Here is a 19,179-nt window from a genome sequence, read left to right on the forward strand (position 1 = left end):
TCGGGCACCGCTGGCTTTTGGCAGGATTGGCTGTCGGATCAGCTCTCCTTTTGCAACTGAGTAAATAAATACGTAAATAAAGCCCACCCCAGCAACCGATCTTCCCAAACTTCCATTCATATTTTGAAGATGCTGCCCACGGAACAGGTGTGAGGAAAAGAGAAAGCGTGCGCGTCAGGGAAGTCTTGGTGAGGACCACCTGTCCTGCAGTGCGGAGGCCACCAGGAGAGCACGAAGCACGCCAGGCTTCGAATGGGCTGCCCTCACCTTGGCTTTGATCTCCATCTTCAACACCGAGCCAATGACTGTCATGAGGTCGCTGGTGATCACCAGGACGTACCACCCGTTGACGAACTCCCACTGGTCGGCGTCGCACACCTGCCGCTTGTACTTCTCCAGGAAGAAGTTCAGGAATCTCTGCGGCAAATATTTCAAAAGAGCATTTCTTACAAACCACACTGCTCTCTGGAAGGAGCCGAGGGCGAGACAGCGCTCCCACCTGCAGGATGACCCGGCACTGCCTGTTCCACCTGGGTGGGTCCTGACTTCGCGGGTGGGGATCACCGCCACACTTCTTCCACCATCTGCCCCCGCCAGAGGTGAGCATTCCGGTTAACTCAGCGAAGCTAACTCAGACGCTGAGCACCGTGCTCTAGCTCCAACAGACTCTCGTGGAAATCGCTAACACACAGTACGTGCCAAATACTTAACGTATTCTCAGCTCATTCAGCTAGACAGCAGCCCCGCGAACAGGCACCCCTGGCCCTACCTTCCTGAGGAGGCAACGGACACACAGGGAGGCCAGGCCAGGATTTGACCCCCAGCCTCCCATTTTCTGAGCACGTGCTCCCGGGGTCCCCCCAGCACACTGGCCGAACCCGGACCCCGACCTTGTATTCAGAATAGCTAGGGATTTGGGGGGGTGGGTGCGGTAAGACAAGTGGATATTTACAAAATAAACTGACAAAGGTCAAGAATTGGAAAAAGAGAGTGTAGACTACTTCCTTGCTCCACAGATGGCACTGTAACGACTTCCTATTTCCCCAGACCCAGTCTGTATTTATACACATGCCACAGACCAGAGTAAGATTTGTGGGGAGCTGGAGTATATATATTCACCAGAGCCCCGAGGATAAGAAGGTACAGTGAAACTCAGGGGAGAATTTTAGAACTATTTTAAAAATAAAGCATTTTATGCTTCATCATAACCCACTTACCACACTTCCTTGTCCAAATGAACTTTGATTCGTAGACAAAAGGTGAAACCCACACATATTATTACTCTGTTCTGAAGGTCACTCCTGCGTTTAAAAGGGTCTCATTTATTCCAGAAACATTCAAAAGCTTGAGAGCTCACCACTGTGCACCTGCGCTTGCTAGCTTGGGTTTAAGCAGGTAATCGTCCAATTCCTCCTGACGTGCTAGGAGCTCGGACCTACTCTTGCATCTCAGGCTGATGAATGCCTCGCAGGGGCAATCACTCACAGGAATCTAGTTCAGTCAAGGGCCCCAGAAAGGGCAGGATGACCCAATGTCGGGGACCCACTGTTTGGACCAACTGAAGGCGGAGGCCACGAGGGGAGGGAGAAAGTTCCAACACACACTTACCTTTCGTAACCTGAGAGCAAGAACAATGGATCTTGTGCACAGAATGAGAGACGCCAAGCAAATCACAATGACGAATGCATCAAACACCAGGACATACTGAGTATTTTTCTGAACTGGAGGAACAAAAACAGAATTCAAAGGTCAAACACACCTTACATGGGAATAATTTCCAAAACAAGGTGGCCTCTGGAAAGTAAGTCCAAGTTCTAAAGGCTTCAACCTCAAGAACAATCACGCTGCGCTCACGCAGAAGCTCACAGACACGGTCATCGCGCCCCGGTGTTGAGTTATACATTCAGAAACGTAAATTCTTAAAAGGCGCCCTAAAATATATTTCTAAATCTTTACTGTAGAACAGAATTCAAGAGAAGGGTGTCCTTTTGGGCTCCATTCAGAAGAGGCAAGACTGCAGACAAACTCAGAGTTCTTTCCCATAAAAACACCAGCGCCAAGCTCTCCATTAACGAGGGGACGGGCACCGTAAAAATCCCACCGCCCAGAACCCCATTTCTGCTCCTCAGCCTTACTCTGTGCTTTCTCGGCGAAGAGTGCCAGTTCAACAAGCTTGTTCCGCGTGTGGGAAGAAGAACCGCTTGGGATGAAAGGAAGGAGAGGAGTAGTCAGATTTTTGTCTTGGGACACAGGTGCACAGGGAATGTACTAGAAGAAGATGAAACTGTAACCTAAGCTTCTCTCATACTTCATGGGATTGTCCCAAATCCCAACCATGGCTGTCCCCTGCCTGGCCCGTGCCCACCCTCGGTGGTCTTGTCACCTGCCACTTGCTGCCTCCACCCTGGCTCCACCCTGAAGCCACTCTGGTCCTCCTTCCCTGCTCCTACCAGGCTCAAGCTCTCTCTCTCTCTTTCTTGCCTCAGGGACTTTGCACATGCTGATCCCTCTGCCTGGAACAGCACCCTCCCCATCACATGTGTTTGGATTATTCAGCCTTGGGTTTCACACTGAATACCTTCCGTCTCCAGAACAGAATTCCCTGAATCCCCATCTGGATTAGCCACCCCCCAACACCCTATCAGAGCACTGTCCACACCTCTAGCTCCGCTTGTTCCCCTTCACTCAATGGCCACTGAACTCTTCAAAGACAGCACTGCAAGGAGCACAGAGACAGTGTACAACAGGAATGGACATGGTCTCTAGAGCCCAAGACCTGGGTCTGAATCTTGGCTCTGCACTCAGAAGCCGTGGAACCTTGGCGAAGTTGCCTCAGTTTCCTCATCCAAAAAATTGGGTAGAATAAAAAAAACCCTACATCATAGGGCTGCTATGAGGATTAAGTAAGTTCAAATATAAAAGCACTCAGAACATCTCCATGCAAATAACAACAGCAAACACTTACAGGAGTTACTACGGCCTCATTCAATGTCTACCTTCCCCAGTAAATGACTCGCTCTGGGAGGCAGGGACCGGATGGATTTTGTCCAACACGACAGCGCCTGTGCTTAGCCTAACGCTTCAGGACGCTTACAAATAAATGCAGAGACCCCAGCAGAACATAAGAAGACCACCAAATAACCTAAGTGAGTCCTGGTGAAGGTCTGAGCTAAGTTAGAGGCAGAGAAGGCACAGAAAGACAAGCACAAAGTAGTCAGAGACAAAGAGGAGAGATTCAGCCTGGTCTTTAACGGGACTCCGGGAGTAAGGAAGGTCTGACCAAGGATGACCCTTTTCTGCCTTGGGTAACCTGAACTCAGTCTGGACACTCATAGCAAGAGAAGATGACTCAGCGGCAGCTGATTCTGTGGGTGGGGACACAGCCACCCAGAGAGACTGCAGAAAGAAACAGGGACTAGGAAGGATGGGGGATGCGTGGCCACGCTTGGGAATTAGGAGAGGTGGGCTCGGGACCGGGATGAAGAAAGGCCAGGGGAGAGGGAAGCAGGGCTGGGGACATGCAACCTGCAGGAGAGTCTTAGGTCAGGGTGCTCCACAGCGACGCCGCTGCAGAGAGGGCATTTAAGAGAAAGATGGGGGTGTGTCCACGGACTTATAAATAACCCCAGAGGAGCACCCATGGCCGAGTGTTTCTCTGAGGGCAGCTCATCCAGTGAGGTCTGCGCAAAGACAGCCGGTAAATGAAATTACACTGAGCAAATTATTTAGCCTCACTGAGCTTCAGATGCCTCGGGTACCAGAGGCTTAGCTGCACCAGTTTCATGTGCTGTCAGGAAATCAGGTAAAGTGAACGCTGTGGAGTGCTCCTTAGAACAGTGCCGAGTACGGAGCACTTGCAGTCCATCTTTAGCCATTTTATACTTCAGAAGTTTAAGTTATCCCAAGATATCATCTAATGGGTAGGTAAGAAAACTTGTCTTGACAAGAACTCAAGACCTCTTTTTTTTTTTTTTTTAACCCATGGAATGAGGCAGAGGGAACAGGGGCAGTTCTTGGGAGGGGGGACTGAAATCTCTTTTTTTTTAATTGCGTTATAGTCAGTTTACAATGTTGTATCAATTCTGGCACACAGCACAATTTTTCAGTCATATATGAAATACGTATATGTGTTTTCACATTCTTTTTCCCCATGAGCTACCACAAGATCTTGTATATATTTCCCTGTGCTATTCAGTATAAACTTGTTTATCTATTCTATATATACCTGTCAGTATCTACCGATCTCGAACTCCCCATCTGTCCCTTCCCAATCCCCTCCCCACTGGCAACCACAGATTTGTATTCTATGTCTGTGAGTCTGTTTCTGTTTTATATTTAAGTTCATTTATCTTCTTTCTTTTTTTTTTTTTAGATTCCACACATGAGTGGTATCATATGGTATTTTTCTTTCTCCTTCTGGCTTACTTCACTTAGAATGACATTCTCCAGGGACATCCATGTTGCTGCAAATGGCATTATGCTGTCATTTTTATGGCTGAATGGTATTCCATTGTATAAACATACCACAGTTATCTGTCAATGGACATTTAGGCTGTTTCCATGTCTTGGCTATTGTAAACAGTGCTGCTGTGAACATTGGTGTGTAGGTGTCTTTTTGAATTAGGGTTCCTTCTGGACCGAAATCTTGAGTAATGCAAGAACAGCATCTAGTACCTTCCTTCCTGACCTAGAACTATAACAAAATCCCTAAGATTGCTTGCAGTGGGCCTTATTTACAGATGAGAAAACTGAGGTCCAGAACTAGGAAGATAAACCATCTCTCCTGCCAGAGAAACCAATATTGTATTCTGTTTTAATTTGACTTATTGAGCAGACTAGTTTGATGTGCTACACAAAGTATTTTATGAACATCGTAATTGCTTTCTTACTCTATTGAGACTATGTCTTTCCCACAGGGACATTTCCCAAACCTGGGTCTGTAAAACACTAGTCCAGAGAGATGTCTCTGCCAACCTGGGTAGGGAAGTCCTATAGCACCCAGTCCTTCCAGGGCCTGAGAAGTCCCCACACACTACCCGGCCCCCTCTGTGACCCTAACCAGGGCATCCCACGCTTACTAAACCCCCTTTCCTGGGACAGCCGTTTATATCGCCCATCAGTGTGGAGTCCCATCCATGAATTCCTGTCTCCTCTGGCTCCCATGCCCAAATGGCTATATTTATAAAATCAAATTAAAGTGAAGATTAGTGGCACACGGGCAACGGGTATTAGAATTCATAAGAGGTAACACGAAGTTTGTATGTGAAAATGGACATTCCCTCATATTTCGCCTCAAGATAACATAGGTAATGACAAGAAAGAGAGAGAAGCTTCAAGGTAAGTGCACGCATAAGAGCAAACCTCAGAACATTTTGGAAATAATGCAAAGATCCCAGCAGATGTCACCCTTGCCTTTGTCCCACTCCCCCAAAGCCAGGGCAATCTATCCACCAGACAGCTTCCCATATAGGGAAAAAAAATTCCACTTCCTAAGCTGGTTTATAAACCTCGGCTTTTTAAGACTTGTCATGTCATTTTAAATTTGTGGTCTCCTAAGAACAGATTCTGGTTTCAGGGTGCAGTTCTGGGAAAAGCATTGGAAATGTTCGTGTTTCTAGCAGTGAGATTGCGCTTCCCCGCAGCGGCCACAGGAGGGAGCCAGAGCTCCCCCGTTCTGAGTGCAGCCAAGCAAAGCTCCCCAGTGCTCTGCGGAGCCTCCTCGCGGGTAAGGAAGCCGTGTCCTGGCAAACCTGCTTGACTGACTCACTTACTTGATCAAATGACTACTGCCAAGCCACGCTTCAGATGCGACAAGGGTTAGCTTTGTTCACATAACATAGCTGCAGCCTCTACTTGGACTTGGAAAAGATGCCTCTGACCTGTTTCTGTTGGGGAGAGTGTCTGCTGAGGGAAAGAAACCACGTTTCAACAGAAACTAAAACTGTGTGTCCTGATCAGAGGCCTGAGTAAGTGCAGTTAACGGAACTTCAAAGCCAGAACGTCAGAATCATGAGGACTCAGACAACTGAAAAGCGACAGGCACAGACTGAATCTAATTTACAGCTAGTACAAAACAGTTAGGAACCACAGGTGTTTTACATTTTGTTCTGATAACCAGGTCAAAGGCAAGTTCAGTTAAACCAAACTGGTAAGTTAAGAAATACTGACCACCCGTCGTTAACATCACCCCGACCCCTCCATGAGAATGGGTTCTGTGTGGCTCACTTCAGCCTGCGGATTAAGAGCTTTTCTCCGGGTGGCGGATGAGGAAAGGACCCAGGAGTGCACAGGCTGCTCTCCGGGCTCTGAAGGCCTTGATCTGTCTCCACTGTCACAGGCTCGGACCAAGTCGTACCTTCTCCAGGAAGCGTGGCTCGACTGCATTTCTCACTCTGTCCCCAGCAGAACGGCCCTCGGCTTTCCCGCGTCTCACACCTCCTGGCCTCCCTCACTTACTCCTGCGCAGGACACGGGAGGGATCTCACAGGCATGTCAGTCCCCCCCGCAGAGGCACTTTCTTCCCCAGAGCGCCCCCAGTGACAACGCGCCAGCTCTTGCTCTCAGCGCTTTGCTTTACCTACCAAGCCCTTCAGCACTCAGCATCCTGGAAGGTGAGTACTATTATTACCCTCATTTTGCAGAGAAAGACACTGAGACACAGAAAGGTTAAGTAATTCATCTGAGATCGCAGGCATAACAAACAGAAGCAAAACCCAGACCCAGGCAGCCTGGCTCCAGCAACTGCCCCTAACCACTGGGCAACACTGCCTCCTATGAGATCTGCAATCAACCTTCGCTGATTTGAACAGAAATGCAAAACCTGGTGGGGTATGCTGTACAGAAGTGAATGCTCGCAATGTGGTTTTCTCAAGCTTTAAACCATTTAAATACCCCATGTCCCAAAATAAAGTGTTAAAAATCATCCCTAATCCACAGTGGGCCGGCATACAACGTACTTACTGGATCCGGATATGGTCAAGTCTTTACACTCTTCGATGTTAGCATCACTGTCAAAATAGATTTTGATTTTGCCGCTGTGAGCATTGTTGTCAAAGGTAATCTGGAGACACAAATATATGAAGAGGTTACAGCTCAGCAGGAAGTATGACCGACATGCTCGATCAGCTCTGCTCAAAGCATCAGCAGCATCCAAGCAGCGCGCTGATCCAAAGACAACTATACGCATGGAAATGTCCTCGTCACCTGACTCCTTCACACGTCCTATTAGCAACCAAGAAATACGGTCCAAGGGGTGAATACCTGAAATTCTGCTAAACCCACATTCATTCAGATTCAGAGAAATCCTAAAGCAAAACAGCCAACCAACCCAAGGAACAAAAATGAGAATTGACCAGTTTTTGACAAGAGAACACGAAGACCTCATTTATGACACTGAATGGAATTTGCAAGCATTTGCTTTCATTTAGTCCTCTGAGTGTGAAATTCTAGGTTTGTTCGAGGCTGGAAATTATTTCTCTATTTGCTTCAAGTGCTACATATGAGACTTTCAGAAGTGACAAAGATTGCTTTGAGGCTCCGGGGTGAATTTAAGATTTCCAAATGCCTTCAGTCTTTCACGTTATGTTCCGAGCACTTAAAGTGTGTGAGTGAAACGTGCAGAGCATTTCGGAGCCTGAGAGAAGTTTTGTAGGGGCTCTCCTATGGGAGGGAAACGAGCCCTTGAATGCCAGACTTAGTAGAAGTTTCATCATAGCTCATAGGTAGAGAAATGAGGCCTGTGTAGCTTAATTCTCTGGTCTGGTCATAATGATATTCCTGGATGACACTGAGAACGTGTGATGTGCACGTGGCTTGCGCTCAGAGATGCTCAAAGATACTTGTGGGCTTAATCACAGATCACCTAGACATTCAGCTCTCCAAGCTCTTTGCCTGTTTTCTTGATGTGTTTTGTAACATGCAGGTCACCCTGGAGAGATTAATCATGCTACTCTGTGCTGCAGACATCCTTCCTTTTGCCACATGTCACAATTTGTCGTTACTTCTATTCCTTTGGTGACTTGTTTTTCTGTCTGTCTCCTCCACTAGGCTGCAAGCTTCCTGAGGGCCACTGTACCTCTAGAGTGTGGTACCTGCCCCCTGCCAGGTAGGGACTCACGAAAACACTTAGTGATCCTTGCTGAAGGACGTACTTGTCTGAATTGCTAAGGAAGCAGTTACATACAACTTTCAGTTTAGCATTCAGCTTTGCCCCTCAAGAAACATGAAAGAAGTAAGGGATGGAGGGGTGGAGAGAAAGGGAAGGGACGGAGGGAGGAAGTGAGGGAGGAAGGGAGGAACTCCATGAAAGAGAGAGGGCGGGTTCCTGCCCCTGCAGAGCAGTCTCTTCTGCGCATGCGCACCCCTCCCAAAATAAAAGCTGCAACAGCGGATCCTTTGCAGACTGGCCTTCAGATCAAGGGGGCTATTTCTGTCTCAAGGATGGAAAACATTTGCTAACAATACTTGCAAAGACCTTCCTCTGAAAGTGGGAAAACATGACAGACACTTAAAACATTGGTCATAAACTTTTTTTTTTTTTAGAAGTAATTTGGAGCAGGAAGTCAAAGTCCGCTTTGAAAACTCCTCTTTTCAACCCAGAAATCTAGTTTTAAAAAGTTGAAACAGTCTTGCGTCATTTTGAGAAGTTGTGGCCTCTGGACCAACGATGTCATAAAGTGGCATGAAAACTGTTTTAAACACAACTGCACCTAATACATCTATTAGCTGATGGTAAAAAAGTGGCTCAGTAAAACAGACACTTGCCGTGTTCTGAAAGACGTAACAGTCTGGTAACTCTCGGGAGTGAATGGTCTGTAGATCGATGCCTTTGAGTTGAAAGGAGATTTCAACTTGTAAGAGCCTGAATAAAAAATATTTCAAGGTATCAGTTGTCACAGTCTTCCTCCTCGCCTTTCCCCATCCCTGTCTCCTGGGCAATGAAACTTAAAAACTTCTTTACCGATAAAATTCCAGGCTGAAGAAGGATGAGTTCTTCCAGTCCTGAGAGCTCTGGGAGAGGGCCTGGAGGTCCAGGTGAATGCAGTCTAGGGCAATGCAAGGACAACGTGACTGTTCAGGCAACAATCAGATGCTGAAACCAGGGGCCCAAGAGTGACGAGAAGCAGATACAAAGTTCAAAGTGTCTCCCCACGATGCTTGTTAATTACGGCAGTAACTTGACAGGGGAGAACCTGGCAGGTACCACCTCAACCAGGGGATCAAAGTCACCACCACCAGTGATGAGATAAGTTGACAGCATGTGTCTCCTGAAATAACAGACCGTTTGTGTGGTATTCCCTCCCCAAACGCACAACTGTCAACCTAGTCATAAAGAAACAGGAAAACCCGCGGGAGGGACCCTTTAAAAATGTCAAGGTCATAAAAAGGGAAGAAAGCCAAGAACTTAATTCTGCTCCAGATTATAGGAGACTAAAGATACAGACAACTAAATGTGATATGTGACCCTGGACCAGGGAGGTTGGGCGTGGCTTTTGCTTTGAGAACATGGGGGCAACTGATGACATGTGAATAGGGCTTGTGGGTTACTGCATCGTACCCACGCTGGCTCCCTGCTTCTGAGCAGTACACAGCAGGCAGGAGGGGAGTGCTCTTGTTGGGAGAAGGTGCACACAAGCGTTCAGAGAGAGAGACAGCATATCTGTACCTTGTTCTCATATATCCCAGGAGAAATTCTCATATGTAGGAAGAATGATAAAGCAAAGGTGATGAAACGGTAGCATTTGGGAAAGTCGGATGAAGGGTCCACAGGGACACCCCTGTGCTGTTCTGCAATTTTTCTGTTTAGCCTGGTACTTTTTCAAAGTAAAGGAAAGAAAGAGAGAAAGAGAGAAAGAAGGAAAGAAAGAAAACGAAACTAAGGTTGCATTCAAATAAAAACAAACTGAGCTGTAAACTGTAAAAGACTGATTCTATAGAAATCAGTCTTTTTATTGTGTAGCCTAGCACCTTGGCAGGAAACCCAGGAGGGCTGGAGACAATGAACAACTTTCATGGTAACGCCTTTCAAGGTCACCCAGCCCTGAGGGCAGAAAGGGTGTGAACCTGCCTGGCTGACTCTCGCTGGGCTGTTGCTGCCCCTTCGTGCCCTTGGAAATGGAAAAGTCAGGGCCCACTGCAGTGCCAGATACTCAGAAGGTGCTAGAGAATCCGGGTTGGCCCCCTGGCTAGTTCCCTGAGAATCTCCTCCCACGACGTGACCCTTTATTTGCTCACCCATCCCCTCCACGGGAGGATAAGGTCCGTGGGAGCATGGGCACCACTGCTGTGTGCTGATAGACACCCACTGCCAAGCAGGCAGGTCACTCAGAGGGTGCAGGACACATGCTATGAAAATCAGGCACCTTGGGCCAAAAACAAGTACGGAGCTGCAAGGGCGACCCAGCAGCCACAGTATTTAAGGAAGGTGGGTGTCAGGCAGGTGCCTCCCTGTGTTTGGCAAATGGACTATTTGTGTCAAGAAACAATTCAATGTTGGTTTTCCTGACCAGGTCTTGATTGGTACGGCGTGGGCAGCTAATCGAAAGAAACTTGTCTTTTATAAGAAAAGATGGATGATGATAAAAAAAAAAAAAAAGAGCAGAGACATACAGGGACTCACTCTCTGCCGGCACTGTGCTGGGGGATGCACTCTCATTTAACGCCTCGTCCTGTTCAATCCTCAGGGCAACCTTGTGAGAGATACGACTGCTGCCATTTTACAGATGGACAAACCAAGGGCTCGGAGAGGCCAAGAAACTTCCTTAAGGGGAGACAGGTAGCTGCTGGCCAAGCAGAAGTTAAATCCACACGTGCTCAGTTCCAGGGCCCAAGCTCTGCCTTCACCGGGACACTCAGCAGGCCGACCTCAGGGCATCTAGCTCAGAAGCTCCAAAGCCCCAGGATCCCTCCGTGACTCATGCTTTTCTGACTCATTCACTTACTCAGTAAATATTTGCTGAAAGCTTTCATGGGCCAGGCACTGTGCCAGGCACTGAGGGCAGAGCAATGGACAAGACAGATGAGGTCTGTGCGGGGCTTACAGTGTAGGAGGGGAGATACAGCAAGAGTGAAAAATAAACACAGGACGGTTTCACAGTGTGCAGAATGCCGGGAAGACGGAGGGAAGGGATGGAGGAGAACTGGGTGGGCGGCCCTCCCCCGGAGAGCTGGCTGGGGAAGGGCTGTGAGGTGCAGGGGTGTCTGAACGGACACCAGAGGTTGGGAAGAGCCCCAGCTGAGCACAGATCCTGGGGGTGGGGGGCGCTCCGGGCAGGGCGAAAGCACGCACAAAGCCCCAGGCAACAAAGAGCTTGACTAGCTCAACCAGCAGCAAGGATGTAGGGCAGGGAAGCAGACGCCAAGATGAGAAGCCTGGAGAGGCAGGCTAGAGGCCAGTCCCAGAGGGACCTGTGGGTTTATTCTAAACAGAATGGGAAGTCATGCCTGGTTTCTAAGCCAGCAAGTGACGTGACCTGATTTACCCAATTTTTAAAAAGTATCACTCTGGTTGCTGAAGGGTAGGGCAGGGGGTAGAGACCGATCTGAGGGGCTGAGAGTCTGCCTTTCTCACAAGCACCTGTGTGATGCCATGTGATCGGGCGGGAACAGCAAAGACCCACCATCACTGAATCACCGCGTGACCTCGGCCTAGTCACTGAGCTTGACTAGCACCGGTTTCCTCGGCTGTAAAGTGAAGGCCCAGCTGAGGATATTCAAGGCCCTTCTAGCTCTACCTTTATTCTAAGGTAAAGTAAAAGAAAAAAAAATAAACTGATCTGAGTAAATGACTGTCTTCTGAAAGCAGTAATATGTCCAAAATCTGTGTACCAGATACTAGGCTGTCTTCGCCTGTATTTCATTCATTCTAAGACATTAATTTTTTCACTTTCAAATGTTTCTAAGATAGATGAGTCTTTTCAAAAATTGATGGCATCTTAAATTCAGAGAAATCTGACCGCATTTGTTGGTTAATTTTACTCTAAGTGTAAAATCTGCCTCATAAAAGCCTATTTGGTTATTCAGATTCTGTAAGTGTAATAACAGGGCTACACTTGGTCTACATACACACTCGAACTTGAAGTCTGGCTGACCTTATGCTACGGTCATTGCAATGAGGCCACCAAGCACCTGGTGGCAGCAAAGCCCAAGAACTGGGATGTTTTTAAAGGCTGGCAGAAGCCCTAAATAAAACGTCAGGCCTCAGACAGAACACACTGGTATCAGAGAGGCAGCCTCATCGCTCAGATGAATCTCACTCCGAGGGCAGAAGCCCCCAGCAAGCGAAATATCCACCCTCCCAGAGGCAAAGGGAGGGTGGCTCTGTATGCTCTCAAAACAGCAGGGAAAACGCTGAAACGGACATAATGCTTCATGCTCAGAACACGCAGAAAGGAGGACATAAGGAATTCAAACTCTGCATTACAGAACGTGAAACCCTTGCCTTGGAATGATCTCCATCTAAATGTTGTAAACATTTTTTTAAAACAGGATTCACAGCACCCCCCGCAGTGAGGATGAACTGTACAGCTGTAGGTCTAGAGCCAGCGACAGAGGGATACACTCTCCGCAGAATGAAGGGAAACCCTTAGCTTGAGCTGTACCATCAGCCCTGCAGCTAAACATCCACCCAGCAGGACAGCAGCAGGCAGGCAGGGTCTGCACTGAGCATACTGAAGGATGCTCCTCTTAACAGTTAAGATACTGCAGACTTCATGACTCATCGAGAGCAGCTCCTGCTAATTCACCTACTTCAACTCTAATGCCACACCAGTGAAGTCAAACTCAGTCCCTCTTTGCGTCCCCTGCAGGCTTCCTCCAATGTGCCCAAGACAAGAAGCTCTAAAACCCAGTATTAGGCATTTAAAAAATATTCTTGAGAGCTTTTGAATAGATTCATCAAAAAATTCTCTTCGACAAGTTGTAAATTAACTAAGTCAAAAAGTACTTGCTTAACTTAACTTGCTGAAGCAGTCTCTCTTAAAATAAAGTCAAATTAATAATCAGCTTCTCTCCATTTGCTTAAAAATATTCCATCTTCTGATTGAAAGGAAATGACCAAGGACGCCACAGTCCAACGGTCGGGGAATAAACCTGGCTTTCTGCACTGCCCGGCCCACCTAGCTACTGGTATTAACTTTGGCCACATTTCTTTAGTTGATTTTCCAAGAAAAATCAATGGAGGAAAACAGTATATGAATCATTGGAAAATAGTCATATGATGCATACAATTCAGTCTCACATTTTTAAGAGGACAAGTGGCCAGTGGCTCACTGGAAGCAGAGGGGGTACCCACTCAGTACTGCCACCCCAGCTACAGGAGCCGCCCGCAGAGCGGAGCCCAGCTGGCAGCTCAGAAGGTTTCAGAGTGAAACAGGGTCAGCTCCTGCAGACTGACTACCAAACAGATCTCAGGACAGCGAAGCCTGCAGGGCAGGAAGACAAGCGACATTCTAAGCTTGCTGGTCACAGACCCAAGCCACTGACACCTAGATGGGCCTCTGGAGGCCACCTGGGGACCCTGACGGTGCTGGCTTATGGTCTGTTTCTTTTAGGGTCAGGAGTATGGGACACATTTACTCAGGAAGAGATTCTAAACAGGTAGCTTGTGGAAACAGAATTAGAACGTTTGTTTTGCAGGGCTGTTCTTCTGTTGTATCATCAAGGCGCCCTACAATTGGGTTATAGGAAATACGGTCAAAGGAACTGCGAGGCTCTCTTTTTAATAAAGCCACCCCAAATTCACACTGCCACCAGGACCCCCATTCCTCACCTGTCAGCTGCTGGAGGAGCTCGGACCAATTAATCTCCACAGCCCCAGCACATACACCAGGGTTTGCTGAATGAATGACCACACCTCAAGAGCCTTAAGTCAAATACTTTGCAATAACCTATGGTATGCTTTTAAATTCCTAACAGATGTCATAAAACAGTTTTACTCGATGAAATGTTAACTTGTTGCCAAACAACCTCCAAAAGGAGAAAATGAGTTACTTATCACAATTCACCTCTGAAGAGCATTAATATACTTAACAAATGATTAGAAGCAAAAATACCAAGCATTTGAACCCACATTATCTCATTTAACAACTAGAGGCTTATTTTTTCAAAAACTCTAATCGCCCCCTCCTGGAGGGAAAATCTTAAACAGACAGGAAACACCTGTCCTTTTACCCCCAAACCAACAATCTGGAGTTGCACCAAAGAGATCCACAAATGTTCCTGGTCCTATCACAGTAGGCCCGCAGGTTCCTGAGCCAACGCCCTTTGCGTGCAAATGGCAAAGCCTCAAATAGGTTGGCTGCCACAAGTGCAAAGCTGCTCCATTTGGGTTGCCAGCACACGTGGGTGTTTTTGCTCTTACTACAGAAGACGACAAAGGCATATAATGAAATCATCCCTGCATTACCTATTTTAATGTCGCTGTCAATATTCAGTGTCTCGTTGGAAGGAAACATGGTCCCTTTCTTGTAATGCTGCTTACAGACTTTTAAGCCAATTCTGTTGCCTTCACTTTCTCCATAACCAAGGGTCCCCAGGGATATGTTCCTCAGGCGATGATACTATTAAAAATAGTTAAATAAAAACACTTATGAGCTTGAAGAGTTTCGTGAGAAGTTACAGCATATGGAATATATATTCAGCTGGGTTTTTTAGTGCGTATATCATATCCCTCAATAGAACTCCCCAACATAAAATACCAAGGTAATATCCCCAGGTTGGGCAGAAACACACAACCTCATAGAACTCAAAACCACAGCGAACGTGCAGACAGAGGCTGCCACCTCCTCGGAGCCAAAGCCAAGGTCCTGCCGATCTCGCTGACCTCACAGCCCACTAGGGTCCCTCGGCCCCACCCCCCACCTCCCAAAGCCACACTGGCCTCCAGGCAATTCCTGGGGCTCCCCAGGCTTGCTCCCACATGGGGCCTTGGCTGTTCCCTCTGCCTAGAAGCCCTGGTTCTCTATCTGCTAGATTCACTCCTTCAGGCCTCGACTCAAATATTACCACCTCAGTGAGGCCTTTCCTTCCACCCAGTGAAAACTGCAAACATCCATCACTAGCACACAGGCAGCACCAGGCACTCCCAGTCTCCTCCCTGCTTTATTCCAGTTATCACTGTCCAGCATACCACTGAGGGCCGAGCCATCCACACCCACGGCGTGTACATTAACGAGAATTTACCACCTGCCTATCTGCACCAACAGGGCCTTACGGGCCACTGTCTTCATTCATAGGACTTTATTATTTCAGGAAACTTTTGCCCAGGGACATCAAAGTTGCAAACAACTGTATTGTTTATTTCAGGAACATCAAAAAACAAAACAAAACAAAACAAAACAAAACAAAACAAAACAAAACGCATTGAAACAAATGATCAGTTTGGAGATTTACTCAATTAACTCTCAAGAGTCTTTGCACACCCCTTCCCCCAACCCTCACCTTGCTATGTCCACCATTCCTAAACTATTATATGAATATCTTCACCCTGTTCTTATCAAGCTCCTCTCATCGAAAGACCTGCCTTAAACCAGACTTCAAGATCTATATCTGGGCTTTGCCCTCTACACTCGACTGAGCATGAATGGCCAAGGGAGCACCTCCTCTACCACTGTTGGCGGTGGGCTCAGGTTTGCTCATCCACACGGCTTTTTGGTGGTGTTTTCAGGGAGTCAGCATTCAGCACTACATTTCACTTCTTTTCGTTTGTCTGGCTCTCCCCCCTAGAATTAAGTTTTATAAGGACTGGGGTTTTGTCTGTCTCCTTCATGCTGTGTCCCCCGTGTCTAGAACAGTACCTGGTATATATGAGGTACTCAAATATTTATTGAATGAGTAAATGAATGAATGAATGAAAAAGAAAGAATAAAAATTTCTTGCCCTTCAACACTTTCTTCAGGCCTCCCAATCTGGTTTCTCAGCACTGCCTAGATACACACATATCATATCCTCCTCCACATTCAGCATTCAGCAAGGCTCGTTAGTGCTATGCATCAAAATCGAGACCCTGGAATCTGAGGTTTGGCCTCTCACCCATCAGACCTTCCGAGAGTGTGGGCTTACTCTTAGCTATGTGACTATTCGTGTACTCTCCCCATAGTAGTGGGTAGGAAGGGATAAATACAAATGGAAATCTTAAAGGAAAACTTCAAATAGGCAAAAATCTATTGTGTGGAAATGTAGCTATAAAACCTTTTTTTGGCAGGCTATGCAAAATTTAAATTAGAATATTTTAATATATGTATAATTATTTTTTCAAAGACAACAAGAGTAAGTGTCAATATATTCTTAAAGTAGAGGTAATTCACAACAAAATACTTGCCTGATTAATAGCAAAAAAGATGCTCTCATAGGCGTCCTCTTGAGTATAAACACTGCAACTGTAGTCATCTTCATCTGTGCCAGAATATCCTTTCAAAAACAAGTGCTTAAAAGCAGCAGCATTTTCTTCTTTGAAAGCAACCACCAGCTGGTTACTTAAACCAAAACGAACAAGCTAGAAAGAAAAGCAAATAGAAGTATGTGGATTTTGCCCTTTACTAGGGGAAGCAAATGCCTTCTTACTCTCATCAACCCTCACCTATAAACATCAGCAAGAAAAATCTCACTTTACTAATCACACCAATGTCGAAATACAAGAATTCTTTCCCCCAGAAGTAACCTCAGCAAGCTACATCTGCCACCTGAAATGGCATAAAATTAGGAGACATGACCACTTCCAGGGACTAACCACCTTACTGGCCTTTAATGACAGAGAAGGAGAGGAAGGATTCAGTTAAGTCTGAATCCACTTTTCTTACACTTAAATTTCTAATTGTTTTAAGAACGGCTGTGTATTTGACCTTTGAACAATGCGAAGGTTAATCTGACTTTATAGTTTGCCCTGTGAATTCGAGGATTCAACCAATCACCGACCGTGGAGCACTGTCGTGTTTAATTACCGAAACACACCCACGTAAAAGTGAACCTCCGTGGTTCAAACCCGCTATGTTTGGGAGAGGGTATAGCTCAGTGGTAGAGCATTTGCTTAGCATGCATGAGGTCCTGGTTCAACCCCTAGCACCTCCATTAAAATAAATAAAAACACAACTGCCTCCCCCAAAAACAAAAACAAACCAACCAACCCGCTATGTTCGAGGGTCAAGTATACTTAGTAAAGCACTAATTCATCCACTTTACTATTTGATAGTTAAATCAAAATGATTTAAAATTTAGAAATTATAAGTATTTCTAAAAAATCATAACTATGCCTCACATGTGGCTTTTTAAGAATGTTTTTGAAAAGTGGCCTATATAATACTTACTCCAACTAAGAGGTAACATCATTGTCCCTCCAGCCCTGCAAGAACTTGTGTAAGATTTATACCTAAGGGTTCCTGCCTCCAAGACCTACAGCATCAAAGCTCCGTATACCGCATCCCAGCCCAAGGGTAAGTGCCCAAGGGCTTTCTTCACCAGGAGTGAAAATAGTCTTTCTGCCCCAAGGTTTTCTTCAAAATCCAAGCAGGGAAAATGATCAAGCACTAAATGTTCGCCCCCCTCAAAGCCAGGCAATTACACACACAAACAGCCTCTCTCTCCACACACACTCACGCACACTCTCCCACACACATGCTTCCACACTCACCTCACACTCTCACTCTTTTGCACACTTACTCCCTCACACGTGCTCTACAGCTCTCTCTCTGTCTCTCACGTGCACACACACACACCGACACACCCACGCAATGGCAGAAGTCAAACCTTTATAAGCCCTGCCCCACACACCCTTCCCCGTGGACCCACTTTATCTTCTCATCTGCTTTATCAGATAATGAGAGTCCAGAAAATTTGCTGCGAATCTTCACCCTGCCAAGTCACCAAGACAATTTGGGGCTGTTGTCATGCATGAAATCAGCACGTTCCACCTGATGACCTTGACCCGTGTTATCTGCTGTCACTCCTTCCAGATGAAACAAGTGTTAATTTGCATATGCAAACTTACCTATTTTAAGTGATTTATATTTCTTTAGCTTTTGAATTTTGTCTGACTTTTTGTCAAGGCTAAATAATTTAAAATATTAGTTACTGCTTTTCAGCAATTATCGTACTCCAGGCACCGTACTAACTGCTTTACATGCATTATCTCATTTACCAACGCATCAGCCCCATGAAAATGTTACTACTGTTACCCCAGTTACATATGTGGAAACTGAGGTTCAGCTTCATTACACTGCCCGACTCACTGAAGTAGAATGAAAGCCAGTCTAACTCCAAAGTCATGTGTGTTATGCCACACGATTTCCATCTGCTGAAAAATCTGCCTTTGAGACTCCTTGTAGAGAAAAGAATTTAGGTGCTAGTTCTCCAGGACTGCAAATACCGTTTGAGAAGGTACGTAGATGACACCCTTTGAGTCTCACCAGGTCACATTCCTCAAATATCAAGTCAAGGGATCGGGCAATTGCTAAACCCAGCTGTGCTGAGGGAAGTGTCAGATAAGAAGTCCCTACAGCATCCAACCTGTGCTGAAAATCAACTGAAGGCTAAGCGTTCTTTCAAGCATATGATGTCTATCAATGGGGCCTGTAGGAAATGCCAGAAAAGGAAAGGCCATGTTGCTTTTTGAAAGCTAAAAAAATAAACCAGGGAACCAATGCACACATGACCGTTTCAGGGTTTATTAAATACTGATACACAAATGAAGAAACTGGTACAACACACACGGATTCGGTTCTTCATTCCAAGTTTGCCGAGTACTTACTCCATGCCAAGCTGGGATACAAAGTGGACAAGGCTGACACTGCATGGTGTGGAATGACAACTCTTCTGTCCTGAGTGCCAGGCACTGTGCCTAAAATTTATAACTTTTACTTCTCACTTAATTCTCCATCTCCTATGAGGGAGATGATACACTGAGCTCCACAAGGACAGGAATTTTTTTTTCTTTTCTCCCCACTACTATATACTCAGAAACTGGGATAGTGGCTACCATGATGTCAGAGTTAAATACTGAATCTGTGATGAATAAGATCCCATTTTATACACGTGCAACCTGAAATCAAGTACCTTATCCAGGTTGGAACCGCTGGGAAGTGTGAGAACGGGGATCCCAGCTGGGTCTGTTTGACTCACCTGTTCCTTCTCCTGACCCCTTGGCCACACTACCTCTCAAATGGAAATGCTGCCAACTTAACTCTAGAT

The 19,179-nt window shown here is 46.3% G+C and overlaps 1 protein-coding gene across 5 annotated transcripts in view; it reads right to left on the minus strand.

Annotated features, from left to right (window-relative positions):
- Nucleotides 1-19,179, minus strand: part of MCOLN2 (mucolipin 2) — a 50,226-nt gene that overhangs the window by 13,288 nt on the left and 17,759 nt on the right. For all 5 annotated transcript variants that reach the window (XM_032494697.1, XM_032494695.1, XM_032494696.1 and 2 more), the window contains 7 exons: nt 16,319-16,492; nt 14,405-14,558; nt 8,960-9,044; nt 8,764-8,860; nt 6,961-7,060; nt 1,609-1,721; nt 268-417 (listed from right to left, as the gene is read on the minus strand). In XM_032494697.1, coding sequence (XP_032350588.1) covers nt 268-417; nt 1,609-1,721; nt 6,961-7,060; nt 8,764-8,860; nt 8,960-9,044; nt 14,405-14,558; nt 16,319-16,492 — 873 coding nt within the window. The remainder of the gene's footprint in view (nt 1-267; nt 418-1,608; nt 1,722-6,960; nt 7,061-8,763; nt 8,861-8,959; nt 9,045-14,404; nt 14,559-16,318; nt 16,493-19,179) is intronic.

The sequence above is a fragment of the Camelus ferus genome, chromosome 13 (genome assembly GCF_009834535.1).
Source record: "Camelus ferus isolate YT-003-E chromosome 13, BCGSAC_Cfer_1.0, whole genome shotgun sequence".
In the NCBI taxonomy this organism is placed as follows: Eukaryota; Metazoa; Chordata; class Mammalia; order Artiodactyla; family Camelidae; genus Camelus; species Camelus ferus.